The following is a 16196-nucleotide window of genomic DNA, read 5'->3' on the forward strand; positions in this document are numbered from 1 at the left end:
TCGCTATGGCTATAAAAAATTATCGAAATGATGTGGTGGAGGTATTAGATATGAGGGTATTTTTATTTTTTGGTGTCCTTATCTTACGCTGGCTAAACCAAAAGAGATAAATCAAATTAAAAGAATTACGGAATTATAGGTCTTAAAAAAATCTACAAAAAAGTCCAAGAAAGCATTGGTCTATCTCCTAAGCATAACAAACAATAACCACTTTTGTCTTTCGAAATTTAATACTATTACTTTCCTTAATAAAAAGATATCTCAAAGCCAAAATCGAAACATTTATTGCAATCACGTTGCTACATTTATAGGTCTTAAATTATTGATACAGATCAACACGAATCCTGTAAGGGCGTAGCATTGACAATTGTAACATTAAATATAATTTGAATTACGTTTACAATTACTGAGAAATTATTACAATCGTCAAAGAGTAATATTAAATATGATCAAGTAGTGATAGTATAATAATAAATTACAGATTAAAACAATAACTACTTCATGTCAAAGCATTCTACATATAATTAAATTGAACATTGGTCAACTGAGCGCCCAGTTGCACAACGCGGACTCCGCTCTTCGGCCGCGCGGCGGCCGCGCAGGGTGAGCGCGGTGAAATTCGTGTTGAATAAATGCGCCCTTAGTTTTTCTAAATAATTAGCGTAATAATAATTTACAAATTTATTTAAAAAATATATTTTTGGATTATATTTTGGATGACATAGTAATAATTCTTATCTAATTCAACATGTTACATATATTAAATAACAAAATGTAGTAGTAAATAAAAAACACTAGCAAGCAAGCGAGTCTATGGTCCGCGTTGAACCTTTACAACACTGTATTCGACCCGAAAAGGCTCATCAGACGCAAATTCGACGACCCGAAGATACACGCCGATATGAAGCACTGGCCGTTTAAAGTCTGTGTCAAACCGAAGAAGAATTCAAAGAGGAGACAAAAAGGTTCTCCCCTGAAGAGATTAGCAGTACGGTGCTGACCAAAATGAAGGAGAATGCAGAAGCGTATCTTGGCTCCACAGTACGTGATGCCGGCATCACAGTTCCGGCTTACTTTAACGACGTACGACAACATATGGTCTCGACAAGAATTTGAAAGGCGAGCGAAATGTTCTTATCTTCGATCTAGACGGTGGTACCTTCGACGTGCCTATTCTTACTATCGACGAGGGTTCTCTGTTCGAAGTTAAAGCTGCTGCAGGCGACACACATCTGGGCGGCGAGGATCTCGAAAACAGATTGGTGAAACAACTGGCAGAAGAGTTCAAACGCAAATACAAAAAAGATATGCGCGGCAACTCGCGACCTCTAGGACGACTTCCCACGGCTGCCGAACGCGCCAAGCGCACACTATCATCCAGCACAGAAGCTACTATTGAATTCGATGCGCTCCATAAGGGAATAGACTTGGTACAGGCAACGCCGATCAGGTTACAGTCCCGTATCCGGCTCTAGTCGTTTACAAGTAACGATGCCACATTCGACGACGTAATTTTTTATGTATGTAATTAAACGGATCATTAGAAATTATCCGGAAATTAGAACGGATAGGAATAAGAGGACAGCCCCTAAAATTGCTAAGTGACTACTTACATGGTCGAACTCAACTAGTGAGACTTGGAAAATACATGTGTAATGAGGCAGATATTACTTACGGGGTGCCCCAAGGAAGTGTCCTCGGCCCAACGCTCTTTCTACGGTGTAATCGTATGGAAATACAGAGGTTGCTTCTACCAAGTATCTTCGAGTCATGCAATTAGTTTTGTAACTTAGAAATTAATAGTTTGTTTCATACAATTATAAGATAAAGGAAGAGCGGGATTTCCTGTCACAGGTGGATGACACCTACTACTAGGAAGTCCCAACGTTTTTCAACATTTTAAACTTCGTAATAAGCTTTCGTATAATAAACAGTCGCGTAGTATCCTACTTGCTACTATGACGGCCATACCACTGAACGTCTGTGGTCGTATTGTTTTGTTTTTAATCAATTGTATTGATCGTATTAATTGAATTGTTAAACAATCAGTGCCCATATAATTATTTTTGGAATAACATGACTGTTGCACCTGTTCCACCGAAGTTAGATTGTCTCTCTAAGAAAGAGCTGCTCCTCTTTTCCCGCGTAAAACATTTTATAAAGGCGTTTGAGCGGTCGTTATGGACAACAAGATTTTAAAGGGCAGGCCATCCTCTTTGCTCAACAAATTGAAAAGGCAATAGAGCAGCTTCCAATTAATTGATGCAGCGAGTGCAGGAATAAGTACAGAGACATTGGAAAATATAACTACTAATCGAAGGTTCTCGGTGGATATTGACAAAATTAAAAGGCGTTAGACTGGCCAGTGCTTCATAGTCACTCGTATTCGAACGTGCGCCTTAATTCAAATGTAAGAAATGTAGAGCTGGGATCAAGTGCAAAGGTGGCTATCGTGACTTTACATAATAAACTTGAGGTTAGAGATAAGCCACAAAATCATTTTAAACCATTGGGAAATGACCAACACAACTTGCATGGGTCTTTACGCCAGGGTTGCAAACAATTTGAAGCGATATCTAGTAGTGGGCATTGCACGGCAAATGCTGCGCCTTAATCTTGCTATCTTTAGTTTCAATTTCAAGTTAGTTCACCATACAGCTTACTTACTTGCCACTACTTCACTGGAAAACTTGTTCCATAATAAACTAAAAAGTTTGAAATTAACTGAATTATTTTAAAAAACAAAAATCCGACTGCAAAAAAAATGTTTTATTCTCAGCAATTCCATGTACTCAGTTCAACATGGAACTATTGAAACCCAAAAGTTCCATGCATAGAACTAGTGGGTATAAATAATAACTCAAAAGAAATAAACAAGCTCTTTAACATAAAGAGCTTTGTTTGAGCAATGAGAATGTACTATGCATGCGATGTGTTTTGTTCAGTACCTACTTACTTAAGTGAATTATTAATATTAGAATTCATTATGGTCATTGACAAAGGTACTTAGGAAGTTGTTCACTTAACTACAGAAAATATGCAGTTGACACCCGATTTAAACAAATAATAAAATATATTATAATATAAATATAACTTAGATTTAATTAGGAGACCAGGCGGGGATAAACAAAAATTATGAAACCTACGTTATTAGTTTATCCCGCCCACACTGCAGCAACCACGCATCTGCAGATTTGAAGGTGAAAACATTCGCATCCCTATCTGCAGATATCGCCATAACCCACATATGCGGCATCCTTAGTCTATCCATCAATGATTAAAGCTTAAAGCTAGGCGACTCTAGGCGGTTATTAACAGTTAATAACAAGCTTCAGCAAATTTCACTGCGGTCCTAAAATGTGAATCAAGGGCAATCAATGGCTTGTAATCAGAAACAAGTGTCAATTTTATACCATGTAAATGTTGGTCAACTTTTCGATTCCGAAAAATAAAGAGCTTCTTGATTTATAACTGAACATTTAGTATTCACTAATCTTATTTTCCTTGTAGCAAAAACGATGGTTTTAATTTTGTCAACCGCCTTATAATATGGCATAACACCCACGCTCATTTCCAAAGCATTGCAGGCTAAGATCAACGGATGTTCCTCGTCAAAAGCGACAAGAGGCTTTGATCTACTAATAAGGCCTTTTGCATCCTCAAACACTATATTTTCTTTGTCGATTAATCACCACTTCTGGGAACCACTATGCCTCAGATCCGCACAGACGATATGCGATGTGGTATACATTTACTGAGAAAATGTATGAGGAAAAATCAAAAACGACCGTGCTTCTTGAGCGTTAGTAACCGGTCTCGCGCTTGTTATCGCCTCGCGCTGGTCGGTCGAAAATGGTCGAAATCTGTCATTGCGTTTTTTTTTATAATACCAAGCGACGCGACGAATAAATAGTGCGCCTGATGGTAAGCTACACGCCGTTCCATTACAATTGCAGTGCCACTCAGAGCTTTAAATCGCAAAAATCTGAGGGGCAGTGCCATGAGGCATAAGTTGACAAGTCCACCGGTCACCCAGTGGCATAAGTTGACAAGTCCCATGTGCTTGTAATTTCACCAGTACCCTTACCCTTAAAAACCGGAACGCAGTAATGCAAACATTACTGCTTGGCGGCAGAAATAGGTAAGGTGGCAGTACTCCCCGGTACAAACTCTGGCTTATTATATGCCATAGATAAAATATGAAATAATGAAAACAACTGTATTTTTATAATGTCAAACGACAGACATGTCGAAAGGTCACCATGAAATATTACATTTAAGTTTAGGAAAATTAATTATAGTGTGTTTCACTGTTTCGTACTTAATATAATATATTAGATAGGTACAAAGCACAAAGAAAAGAATAGAAACTTCTAAAAATATCGGCATTATCATTTCATACCCACGAAATACTTACTTCCTTGCAGTATAATAAACTGCAAAGTGCACGTGGACCGGCTAGATGTCCGGCGAAATTTCCAGATCTGATACCATTAGCTTTCTTTTTCTGGGGATGTTTTCACGTATCCCTAATAAGAGAAAATAAAAATTATACAAGAAGCAATTTGACAATGTAATTCTTTTAACCCTGACCCTTCGACCGGCATTATAAAAATACAGGGTTTTTTTTAGATTTTGTGATTTCGATTCCCAGATGAGTCTATCAGCAACTTTTAGAAATTTTTGGATGTAGTATTACTTATACTGTGAAATATAAAATAACTGCTACTAAAAGTAAAATATCCTATCTATTATATTTAAAATACTTTACCTCCGTGTCCCATAGCCATGAAACGCCCTGCATATGAAAATTTAAATTTCACCAAAAAGATGATTTAAATGTCTTCTTTTCCTTAGATATTTTTTTCCATCCTCTAAGCTTCTTTTCCCACCTTTTTCCCACTGTCTACAAATATTCTCATAATATTCCAGTGTTTTTTAGTTTTGAATTTTTCACGCTGATAAGACAACTAATACCTTTTTGAATATCTATAGTATAATACTCTTTGGTATGTAATATTTGCTCTCTTGTGAGTTGTATTATTCTATGTATATCTTAGAGGATGGAAAAAATGTATATGCTCTACATTTTGACATAATATGTCATAGCTCCAAACACAATTAAAATAGTAATTATGGTTATATTTCGACCAAAGGAGGCGATTTTTTTAACAACGGGCCATTCGTTCCTTGTTTGAGATTATTTCTTTACACGAATATGTCAGAATCTCACAAAAAGGGCTACCACGCCACGTGACATTAGTCCACCACAGTTAAAATTATAGTCCTACATTCATTGCAAGGTCTGCACTACAGGTGTATAAAGACTTTCAGTTTGAATGTCTATTGAAAGCTACTTAGCGTTTGTTATGATAATAATAACACCTGCAGAATCCGAACACGTATTAACTACATTGAAATATTCAAGTCGCTACCGCGTTAAGCCTACAGTAGTGAATGGTGTAACCGCAGAGTCTGGAGAAACACCTTACGTCGTGTCTATAAAAGAACCTCAAATAGAAATTGGCCAAGTGGAAAAGTATTGGAGCAATATTTGTGGTGGAGCAATATTTGGAGAGAATCTGGTACTCACTGCAGCCCATTGCTTCGAAGAGAATGACTTTATATACGCTAAGCGTCCACAAACATTGCGTGTCGTAGCGGGCGCATTAAAAAATCATTTGCGACGTGAAAAACTATTCAATACCCACGACCAATGGAGGAGTATATCCAAGGTGATTATTCACGAATATTTTCATTTTCCAAACAACGACATAGCAATACTGTTCCTTAGAGACCCCTGGAAATTTTCTACCACAGTGCATAGTGTAGCGCTTGCGGCGCGATCAAAGGATCATTACCGCGAATGCTGGACGGCCGGCTACGGAAGGGTGGGGTACGAAGTAGGCGACCAGGTGTCGGAAGAGTTGCTAATCGCGCGCGTCAAGACTATGCCTAGCTGGCAATGTACCACATTCTGGGAAATGAATATGGACAAGTTCATATGTTCCGATTCTACCATAAGTGATGTGAGTCAGGGTGATTCGGGCAGTCCTATGGTGTGCACTGCTGTCTCCAGCAACGACAATCATCCCATAGTGGAAGGAATAGTATGTGGTAAAAACTTCGACAAGACAACATTATACACACGAGTATCTTCGTTTCACGATTGGATCAGCAAAAACATGGCTTCTAAAACACGAAAACGCTATATCATGTTGATCATTACAATGTTTTTAACAAATTAAACAGTTCTAATATTAAATAAAACAACGAGTATGAATATAAAATAATTTAATAATAACAAACAATAATCTGCATTTTATAAAACACCGGCATTACATACCATTATATTATCGTAGTCATCATGCAAGTTTATTTGTCAACATCTTTACATCCAGTCTATGAAGTAAAAATAATACAGGTAGTTTATGAAACAGATTGCTGAGTGAGATAAATAAGAAGTTGAAACGACTGTAGTACGCATAGACTTATGCGGAAGAAGCATAAAGAATTAGTTTTCCTACAATCTCGACAGCTAGCAGTCGGAGTTATATTTCATTATAGTTACTAGTTACTTAATGGTCATTCGAGGAATGTTGTAGGAACTTGATACAAACCATTGTTAAACTTCTTTAATTTTACTACTTTTCACCACGATTACAGCATATATGTATGCCATAGATGAGATAAGAAGTGCAAAACTAAAGTTGTAACGCAGCTTGTGCCAGAGACGTTGTAGATCTTTCTGTATTTAGTTGGAAGCCCTATTGTGATTGTAAAATATACATACTAATGTATCTCACTCATATTAAGTCAACTGAGCAAACTACTGTTCTGGGTCAAATTTTATCAATTAAATTCTGTTAATTTCTTTGTCACATTTGGTATTTGTTCATATTTTATAATAACTATGTATTAATATAATCATATTCTTAAGTCTAGAATACTTCGCTTAAAAAATAGAATAAAACTTATCTATTAATTTGATAAGCTAAAAGAATAATATATATAATTAACATGATTAAAATTGATTACTTCTGTAGAATAAGTAAACACTTATCACAACAATTATTAGTCTATTAGTACATCGGTAGAAGTTTTTTTGTTTAACAAGTGTAAGGGCGCCTCTAATCTAAAACGCTTATTGAAGCGCTGCAGTGGCGCCACAGTGGCGCTGTAGCCACTACTATAAATTTTCATTCAGTATTTAGAAGCGCACATGCAGCGCCACCCTCGTGACACGCGCCACCATCGCAGTCACAATAGTGAGCTAAAAATTACTACTCTATTCTACTGCAGCGCTTCTACAAGCGTCTAATTTGAAAGCGCTCTAAAAATGAATTCCTTAACCCTTAATTGGTCGCGTGTGGGGTTTGTCACCCCATAGCAGGTTCCTCGGCTCATAAGTTTTTAAAATTGGATGTAGACGAAGTTCCGTAAGGTAAGTAAAATTAATTGTTTTTATTATTACGCATTTAAATAATGCAATTGGACAAACTATGTTGCAGTGATATGTATAAAAATGGTACAAAACAAATATATTGGCATTTTAAAGGTTTTGTTGTAATGAGTTATTTTTTTGTTTTAAGGTAGCTGTAAAATGTCATGTGCATCAACTAATCGAGAGATTGCACAGCAGTTGGAAGACGAAGAAATAGCTTCTTCGATTTCTTTGATTCTGAAGGTGAACAACATCATAAAATCATCGTAAATTACCATAACAGTGCATCAGAGCAAAATGGAAACAAAAGCGACGGGATTCGCACACCACCTCTACCGCTACAAAAACGACAAGTGGTTTGAAAGTGCGGATCCTGAATCAGAATTTGGAGCAAGCCGATCGCCTTCATATAAACGATGCCGTATTAAGTCCTAGATCAAGGCCCAAAAAACGACGTAATGATCAATGATTCTAGTCTGCAAAAATTGTATTGAATAAAATTAGCTTTTACACACGTTATCGTTTTTTTATTACTAATATGTTTTATAATTCAAAAAGATATAAGTTAGAAAATAAGTGTGTTCAAATATTTTCGTTAATAAAAGTCTGATTTTGCATGTATTTAGTACTATATTTCACGATTATAATTTGGGTTGTTGCACACCCCACACGACCTATTGCGTAACTTTTTTGGCTCGACTAATTAAGGGTTAAAACAGTAACAATTTATAATTCGGTTGTTTTTTCTATGTTTTTTATTTGCTGAAACCGAAATTATAACAAAAAATGTTAGGCTTTTCTTTTGCAATAGTTACTACAAATAGATACGTCAGTATCGCAATTGTACGTTTTGAACAATCACTTGACAGTAATAAGGTACTCTAGTTCCGTGAGGTTAATTTTTACTATAACTCAATAAGAAGAATGTGTCAAATTTTTCAATTGATTAATTCGTTGAACTTAAATTTTAACCTAACCCAAGCTGTGATTAACCACTCGTTGAACTCCACCGTAACTAAGAAGACTTCAAAAAATAGCGATTGAACTCAATAGATCAAAATTTACTTAAATATATAACATAATTAATTACTTAATTACCACTACACTTAAAGTCAAATGCTATACTTAATTTCTTATACATTATAATAAAAAATAATAATTTGATCTTAGCGTTAGGCATTTAAATTTGATAAGACTCCATTCCTAAATCTGTAACATTAATTCCTTAATTAAACCAAGGTTACCGTTGTTCTGTTACTTAAAAATACGTAAATAATGCGACGGTTGTATTTATATATTCAATGACTTGTATTGGTCTCAATATATATGGTCCTATGAAGCTTTTTAAATAAAAAACCAATCGTAAGTAGAGTCAGCTTGCATTTAGTAGACACAAGTGAAACTATCACAGACCAATGTTGATCTTACTGACAATGCCTAAATAACCAGATTTATATTATATTTTTTTAGTAAATTGTCATAGTGCGACCAAATTTACACAAATGTTGTTTCATAAAACAGTAGTTATGCTAATGTATATATTCGCAGCATATTATTTTTTTCACATTTTCACATGTGTTATATACATATATGAATAAAAATAATGTTCGTCGAAATTAAAACGTGATGATAGGAGTATATATTATTCGTTGAAGTTCGTTTGCAACATAAAATTATTTTTTTTTGCGAAAATTTTATAAAACTGTTTACAGAATTTATAGACAATCAAATACATCACTTGTTTACTGATGATGGAGACATTTACTATTTTTTTGAAACACCAACTGATCTTTATTTATTTTGTTCAACTTACACTGACAATGCTTAGAACTGCACATGTAAGAGTTGAGTAGATCACCGGCCAAAAGTAGGCTGCGGAATTTGGACCACAGAGCATTAGGCAGTGACTGTCTCCAAATAGTAACCAGTTTTTTACAAATTTAGATTCAGTGTTACTGTACACGTCAATCTTCCGAGAGTTACATTATTATACTGTATCGCAACGTTAGGTATGGCGTAAAAAATGTCCCGTTTGAAAAGAAAGAGTATTAAAAAAAAATATTACGTAGACATGCGAACGAAAAAAGCTTTACAATATACAGTCTTATTATAGGTGTTTTATACAATGCAAAATATTTAACAAACTTTTGACTCTTTCTCGTTAATGGCGTGGTGTTCTAATATATTCCTTATGCTTCTAATAACAGGAATGCAGGTTATAGTCGACAATTGTCAAATTGCTTACTTATCTTGTAACTGTACGTAGTTGGCTGGGAACAATCCGTATGCACCTTTACATAGGCCCTGCCACCACCCTTCGTCAATCTGGAACAAGAAAATATTATTGTCAATTATTAGTTTTCATACAATATCTGGAAGTGGCAAGCGTGCGCTACTTTTGCGATTCGCCTCTGGACGAACGTACAGCCGTCGCGCCCATTTCTGCCGCCAAGCCGTAGTGAGAGCATTACTGCGTTCCGGTTTTGAAAGGTAAAGGGCGCCGGTGAACACACTTGGTATAATTAAAAAAGAAAAACGCTCACCATTTTGCATTCGAAGTTTCCTAAGCGCTAAGTAATCGAAATAGCTTAGTACTAGAGGTACCCTTGGCGGAGCATTATTTGTTAACATATCGTTGGTTAAAAGGTAAAACTCAATAAATTCCACTTTGCTGAACATCTCACATTATAAAATTTCATTTCGAAAAAGTTACAATAACGGACACAAAACATTATCCCTTTACAGTTAAAACACTAAAACCTGATCGCCAACAAAGCCGAAGCAAGAAGGGAAAACGATAAACATAAAAGCTCCAGCTCTAACCGTAAGAACTCCAGCCATATGGGTCCTAAGAATAGTCGCAGCAGCCCGTCAACAACATCGACAAACATCGCAAATCTCACCGCGGTAGCGACAAGCCTTCAAAGACCAACGACAACCACAAGGACGTCAATAAGAACTCCAACCCTCCCACAAGCGCTCAAGAGACGACACCGCAGGTTCTAAGAAAGCTAAGAAATAAACAGCCGCGAGGATACTTTTGCATTTATAATCAAACGGGTCTTAAATGATGCAAGGGCACGCCTCTTGCGGACCGGAATTGTTTACCGAAATGTTTGATTATGTTGTATTGTATTTGTAACCCAGTGTCCATCTGCAATTCATGTTCAAATCAGGTCTGATGGTGGAGGACGTTATGTTATGTTTATTTCCAATTGTAATTTAAATTAGACATCGTGACAACTAAATGTAGAAATGTGAAATCTTTATTAGCCGATTTGGGTTTTTAGTGAGTTTTACCTTTAAACGACGATAATATCAAAGTTACATAATATGTGTCGATTATTATAAAGGTGGTGTCAGTCCATATATTAAAACACATATTTTTTGCTTAAAAGTATCACAATTAGTCATGTTTCATCATTGACTTACAAATAAATGGACGTCGGATCCGCGCTAAAAAGTGTCCGAACTTACAGGGCGTTAAAATCGTATACAGAGCGACAATCACGCTTTAGTCTTCGTTTGTTCGACTGACAGTGCACTTGTCAATGATGCCGTATTGTGTAGTAAAACCTTGTAAAAATTACTCAACTAAAGTGAAAAAACAGGATGGTATATCATATTTTCAGTAAGTACTACATTGTGTTATCATAGTTATCATTTAAAAGTGTTATTTTATGCACTAGTTTTTAATTTATTTTTAAATTAATTGTAAATATTATTTACAAAAGCAATCAAAATAATCAAATAGCTAAATGTCTCTTTCCGATTCATTGCTTGCGTAAAAGACTGACCGAGACCCATCACGTCAATTTCAATTGTTTGAAACACAAGCGTTTGAAATAATTAGAACAAAAATTTCATAGAGTCGCTTTGATGCTAATGTTATTATTAAAATATTTTTTAATACATGTTAGTAATACTTTCAAATATTGTTGTACTCTTTCTACGGCTCGAGGTTACGAATCAGAAGACCGAAAATAGATTTGCTCGAAATAACGTTTGCATGAATTTCCATAATCCCGAAAGTATTTTTTTAGGTTTTTCGGGAGAAATATGTGTATGACCTACATTCATTTCTCTCGTGAGTTTGGGTGTAATTTGTGGTTGTCTATATGTGTGTCCATGGCACCCGCGACACAGGGTTTCCCTAATGCGGGGCAATGTTGAGTGTGTGCGTTATTATAATTCTTATTATTAATTAGTACGTAAGTGTTTATTTTTTTTTATTTTGGAAAGCGTTTCTCTTGCGCAATCAATATCGCGCATTTTAATTTTGTGATTATCTCACAACGGCAAATAACCTACTACCGTCATAGCCGTACTTTTTCATGCACAAGAAACATTTCCATGAACTATGAGCAGTACGACTATGCCTGTTGACGGAATCAACCGTCGTCAGTGATAAACCGTAACAATTATATTGAATCAATGTAAGCACTGCGGCATATAGAAAAGTGGTGACGTTTTTGAGCGCAGTATAATTTCAGTACTATGCACGAACGGGTTAAGAAAATGGTAAGAAAAGCCTAACGGTTTGCACTGTGGGCACTGGATGTGAAGTTCCCTGGTTCGATACCGGTAGGATCAATTTAACAAATTAACTTTTCGAAATAATTCTGGTCTTGGTATTCTATTGTAAGACAATCACCTGGTCTGAAACTAGGGAACTCTCTGTACATACTCCCCATGAGTATCAGAGTAACAGAATCCCAGAGCAGAACCAATTTACAAAAGTTCATTTCCCAAACTGGTTCTACTGGGAATCGAGTCTGGGATCAAGAACGATGGAATTTATTCTGGGGCATAACTCAGAACACCCAGGCCAAAACCAACTTTCGAAAAGTTCACATTTAATTTTATAGTTGATTGAGCTGATTTTTTACGGTTTTAAAAAAAATTCTCGAATAACTCGAGAAATCGGGTACGAGAATTCTCGAAACTCAAGAAAAAAAAAATCAGACATCCTAGCTCGTAATAAATGGCATTGTATAAAATAAAAAAAAAAAATTTATTTATAAATAATAAAGGCTACTCCATTATACCTGTGTTCAAGCAGTTTTCACTAGAAGCTACATATGGTGCATTTTGGTAAGTTTCCAGTAGAAGCTGAATATGGTGTTTTTTGCGCCTTTCAATTGTTGCAAGCAAAATTAGGCAGTACTGCAATGACATTACAATTTATATTCAACGTTTTAGCTTTTTCATATTCCTTTACATGTCACTACGTTTAAATAGGTTTACTTGGGACATTTTTTTCGTGGTTTTTTTGTATTAGACCCGTCGTCCATTTATTTGTAAGTCAATGTGTTTCATTAGAAAAGTGAAGCAACTCCAATAGATGCACTAACATCCCATAGATGGCACTACTAGTTTACTCAGAGAACTAAAATTACTAGACATTAATTTGCTAAAAGCTCATTATTTCAATATTTAATTACACGGACATAATTCACTTTTACAATGAACGACACATATTCTATTCTCCCCCTTACGCTAATGACAGATAGATAAACAGAAAAAGCATTTTAACAAAAAAACAAAGATTACAACAAATAATGTACTGAAAAGGTTTCGGTTCAGCACAATGCTGCCAACTTTATATATTTGCAGCGCTGATATTCTGCCGACACCTAAATGTTTGCGCAAGCGAGCTGCGCGCAGCAACGGACAGTCGGCGGCAAGTCAAGTGCAACAGTTGCACTACAAATCCGCTACTATTTACAGATGGAATAAAAACGCGCTCAAGGTCAAACTGCTGCATCCGAAGCGCCGCCGTCCGCAAACAATTTACTTAAATAAAAATGAGAAGGTATTACAAGTATATCTCACCATGACAATGTTTGTAATTATGTCGTCGGGGTCGAACGAGATCTCGTCGGGAGCGGCGGCTTGGTAGTCGTAGAGTGCACGCGCCGTGTACCCGTCCTCGTCATCCGCTTCTGCCTCCGAGTTCTCCACTTCCCAGCCAACTGGCGACACTACTATCGTGGGCTGCCGGGTTATCTGTTCATCAACACGAGTCAATAAAATATTATTTCGGAAATAAAATAATGCAAAGTGATACGTACCACTGATGAGTTAAAGATAGAAATAAATTTTCCGAAATCAGAGATCATCAATCCCACTTACACGAATATAAATTTTGGTAAAACATTGTAATCTTGTAGCTTCTTAGTAGCAGTAGAGCTCCTTGTTATAGTTCGTCCAGAGAAGTACTGCCACCTTATCTATTTCTGCCGTCAAGTAGTAGTGTGAGCATTACTGCGTTCCGATTTTGAAAGGTAAGGTGCTGGTGAAATTACAAGCACATGGGACTTGTCAACTTATGTCTCAGGTTGACAGTGTCCATCAGATCTTTATGATTTAAAGTTTGAATGGCACTGCAACTGTTATAGACAGGCGTGTAGCTTACCATCAGACGCACGACATTTTCGTGCCGTCACTTAGTTATTACCTTATAGTTAAAAGCGGTAGCCCCGGTGTGACAACAGACAACCAATAATAATAACAAACTAGTACAATATTTTCACAAAAAATATGAATGTCATAAGAAAAACATCATGATATTCAATAAATAAGTATCCCTATATATCTGTATTTTTAAACCATAGTATAACAAGACACAAGATACAGCGTAATTCCATAAAACTTGCATGTGTGCACGCTCGCCGCACGCCTTGTACGGACGCGTACATTCGCATAATCTCGCGGAGCGCTCGAGTCGCATGCACCATTCATAATAAAATTGCAAGCGTTCGCGCGGTGTGTAAAATATTTAAAATATTTCACTAAGTCAAATTTACCAATTTTCATTCATAAATGTGTAATTATGTATACACAAACTCACATTTCATGTCAATCTTATGATCATACTACATAATCGACATACAAATCCACAACGCTGGTATAAAAATGTCAAAAGATACGGCATTTGACGAAGGTTATTTCAATGTACATTTAATAATAATCATCATCATCATATACAGCCTGACTTCACCCAATGCTGGGTATAGGTCTCCAAGTTTCTGTGCCACTCCCCACGATCCCGGCCAATCTCATCCAGGTTCGCCCCCCAATTCCTGCGATGTCCTCCGCCCATCTCGTCGCTGGACGCCCGACGTTCCTGTATCCAGTCCTTGGACACCACTCAGTTATCGTCTTACTCCATCTGTCATCTTGTCTCCGTATCAGGTGCCCTGCCCAGCACCACTTTAGCTTCGTAATGCGGTTCCCCATGTCCTTTACCTTAGTTCGACTTCGGATCTGGACATTGGGAACACGGCCTATATAACACATTTAATAATACCTTAATTTAAATGCTTTTTACTGAATATGGGGATGTTTCACCACCATGATTTCAATTACTTTTTGTGAAATGACTCCACTAGTTCATTATAATTTTAACAAAAACATCGAACACTTAGAGAAAATTCCTTCGATCCGGCCGGATTCGAACCGACGTCTTCAAGCAAACCGTGCTAGACACTATGCCAACTAAGCCACGGAACGAACCAGCGGATCTCATGTATTTTTCTATATGCTTGTTGTCTGGTTTTAAACGACTTTTTAGCCGTAGCGCCATCTATGAGAAATGTATGAAAGTATTTCGTCACCCAGTTAGGCACCTTTACAGTTACCAGCCTTAATTTTGCAATTGATATTTTGCAACCAGTAGTCATAAAACTAAAATAATAATGTTCGCGCGAGGGACGTGTAGGCATCGACGCACCAAACAGGCGGAAGTTACACTACTTGCCTTGTTATAAATAAACGCAATTATTCTTTTATCAAAACCTTATTCTACATATTGCAACAATGACAGTATATTTCAGTGTGTGCGTTTACTAAGTACCTCTTCTTTATCCTTCTGCTGATGATCAGGTTCTCCAACCCGGGTAACATCAGGTAGATTCTGTTTAGGTTCCTCGGGCTGGCTTCCAGGCGCTTCTTGCACAGGAGCGGGCGTAGGGACAGGTACAGGAGCGGGCGTAGGCGGTGTAGCGGGAGCTGACTGAACGACGTTCGCCGAAATGCGCTCTTTTACCGGCTGAAACTCTTCATGCTGCGGCTCCTCAGCTTTCTCTTGACCCCAACGTGCTTTTTCCTGCAAAACAAATCCTGGTACTAAAATTGATCAACAATATATTTTTAATACAGGAAGTTAAGGGACGGACAAGCCGTCCGTCTGGTTGTAAGCGACACGCCTGTCCATAGCAGTTACAGTGCCACCCAGGGCTTGAAATCGCAAAGATCTGAGAGGCACTGCGACTGTGCCCGTTACCCTAAGACAAAAATTGACAAGTCCCATGTACCCGTAATTTCACCAGCACCCTTACCCTTCAAAACCGAAACGCAGTAATGCTTGGCGGAAGAAATAGGCAAGGCGCCAGTAGTACCGTCGTAATCATAAACAACGTAACCGACATTTTTAGCGAAATTAACTTTTGACGTATTATCTGGAATCAGCGACAACCTCTAAGTGCTTTTTTTATTTCTTACTTAATTTCAGTTTTATTGCTAAGCAAAATCAGCGTAATTGACAAGTTTCAAAGAAAAAAACTATAGGTGCCAATATTTCGAAAGTTACCAAAACGTAAATGAAAACCAGTGTTACAGCAGGTGAACGGTAACACTAAGGCGCCTTTTAGACGCATGCCTAGAGCAAGGGCGGTTTCCAAAACGCTGGAAAACAGGTAGGCTGGTGCTTTTGCGTAAAGAGGGACGCCCGGCGGACTCACCATCCGCA

The 16196-nt window shown here is 37.1% G+C and overlaps 2 protein-coding genes and 1 pseudogene across 2 annotated transcripts in view; 2 read left to right on the forward strand and 1 right to left on the reverse strand.

The window, feature by feature from the left end:
- Positions 1-50: 50 nt before the first annotated feature.
- On the forward strand, positions 51-1475 carry LOC113239539 (annotated as a pseudogene).
- A 3706-nt stretch (positions 1476-5181) lies between these two features.
- LOC113239325 (tryptase delta-like) lies at positions 5182-6547 on the forward strand. Its single transcript, XM_026476260.1, has one exon. The coding sequence runs from the start codon at positions 5340-5342 to the stop codon at positions 6246-6248; it is 909 nt and encodes a 302-aa protein (XP_026332045.1). The 5' UTR covers positions 5182-5339; the 3' UTR covers positions 6249-6547.
- A 2796-nt stretch (positions 6548-9343) lies between these two features.
- Positions 9344-16196, reverse strand: part of LOC113239399 (src substrate cortactin) — a 16123-nt gene continuing 9270 nt past the window's right edge. The window contains exons 10-12 of the mRNA XM_026476392.1: positions 15303-15554; positions 13280-13453; positions 9344-9769 (exon numbers count right to left, since the gene is read on the reverse strand). Of these exons, the coding sequence (XP_026332177.1) occupies positions 9686-9769; positions 13280-13453; positions 15303-15554 (510 nt within the window). The 3' untranslated portion in view covers positions 9344-9685. The remainder of the gene's footprint in view (positions 9770-13279; positions 13454-15302; positions 15555-16196) is intronic.

The sequence above is a fragment of the Hyposmocoma kahamanoa genome, unplaced genomic scaffold, assembly GCF_003589595.1.
Source record: "Hyposmocoma kahamanoa isolate Upper Pololo Valley unplaced genomic scaffold, ASM358959v1 99879, whole genome shotgun sequence".
Classification (NCBI taxonomy): Eukaryota; Metazoa; Arthropoda; class Insecta; order Lepidoptera; family Cosmopterigidae; genus Hyposmocoma; species Hyposmocoma kahamanoa.

Bases quoted from the DNA above. Each gene is read 5' to 3' on its own strand.
- LOC113239325 (XM_026476260.1), top strand. From the start codon at position 5,340: ATGTCTATTGAAAGCTACTTAGCGTTTGTTATGATAATAATAACACCT.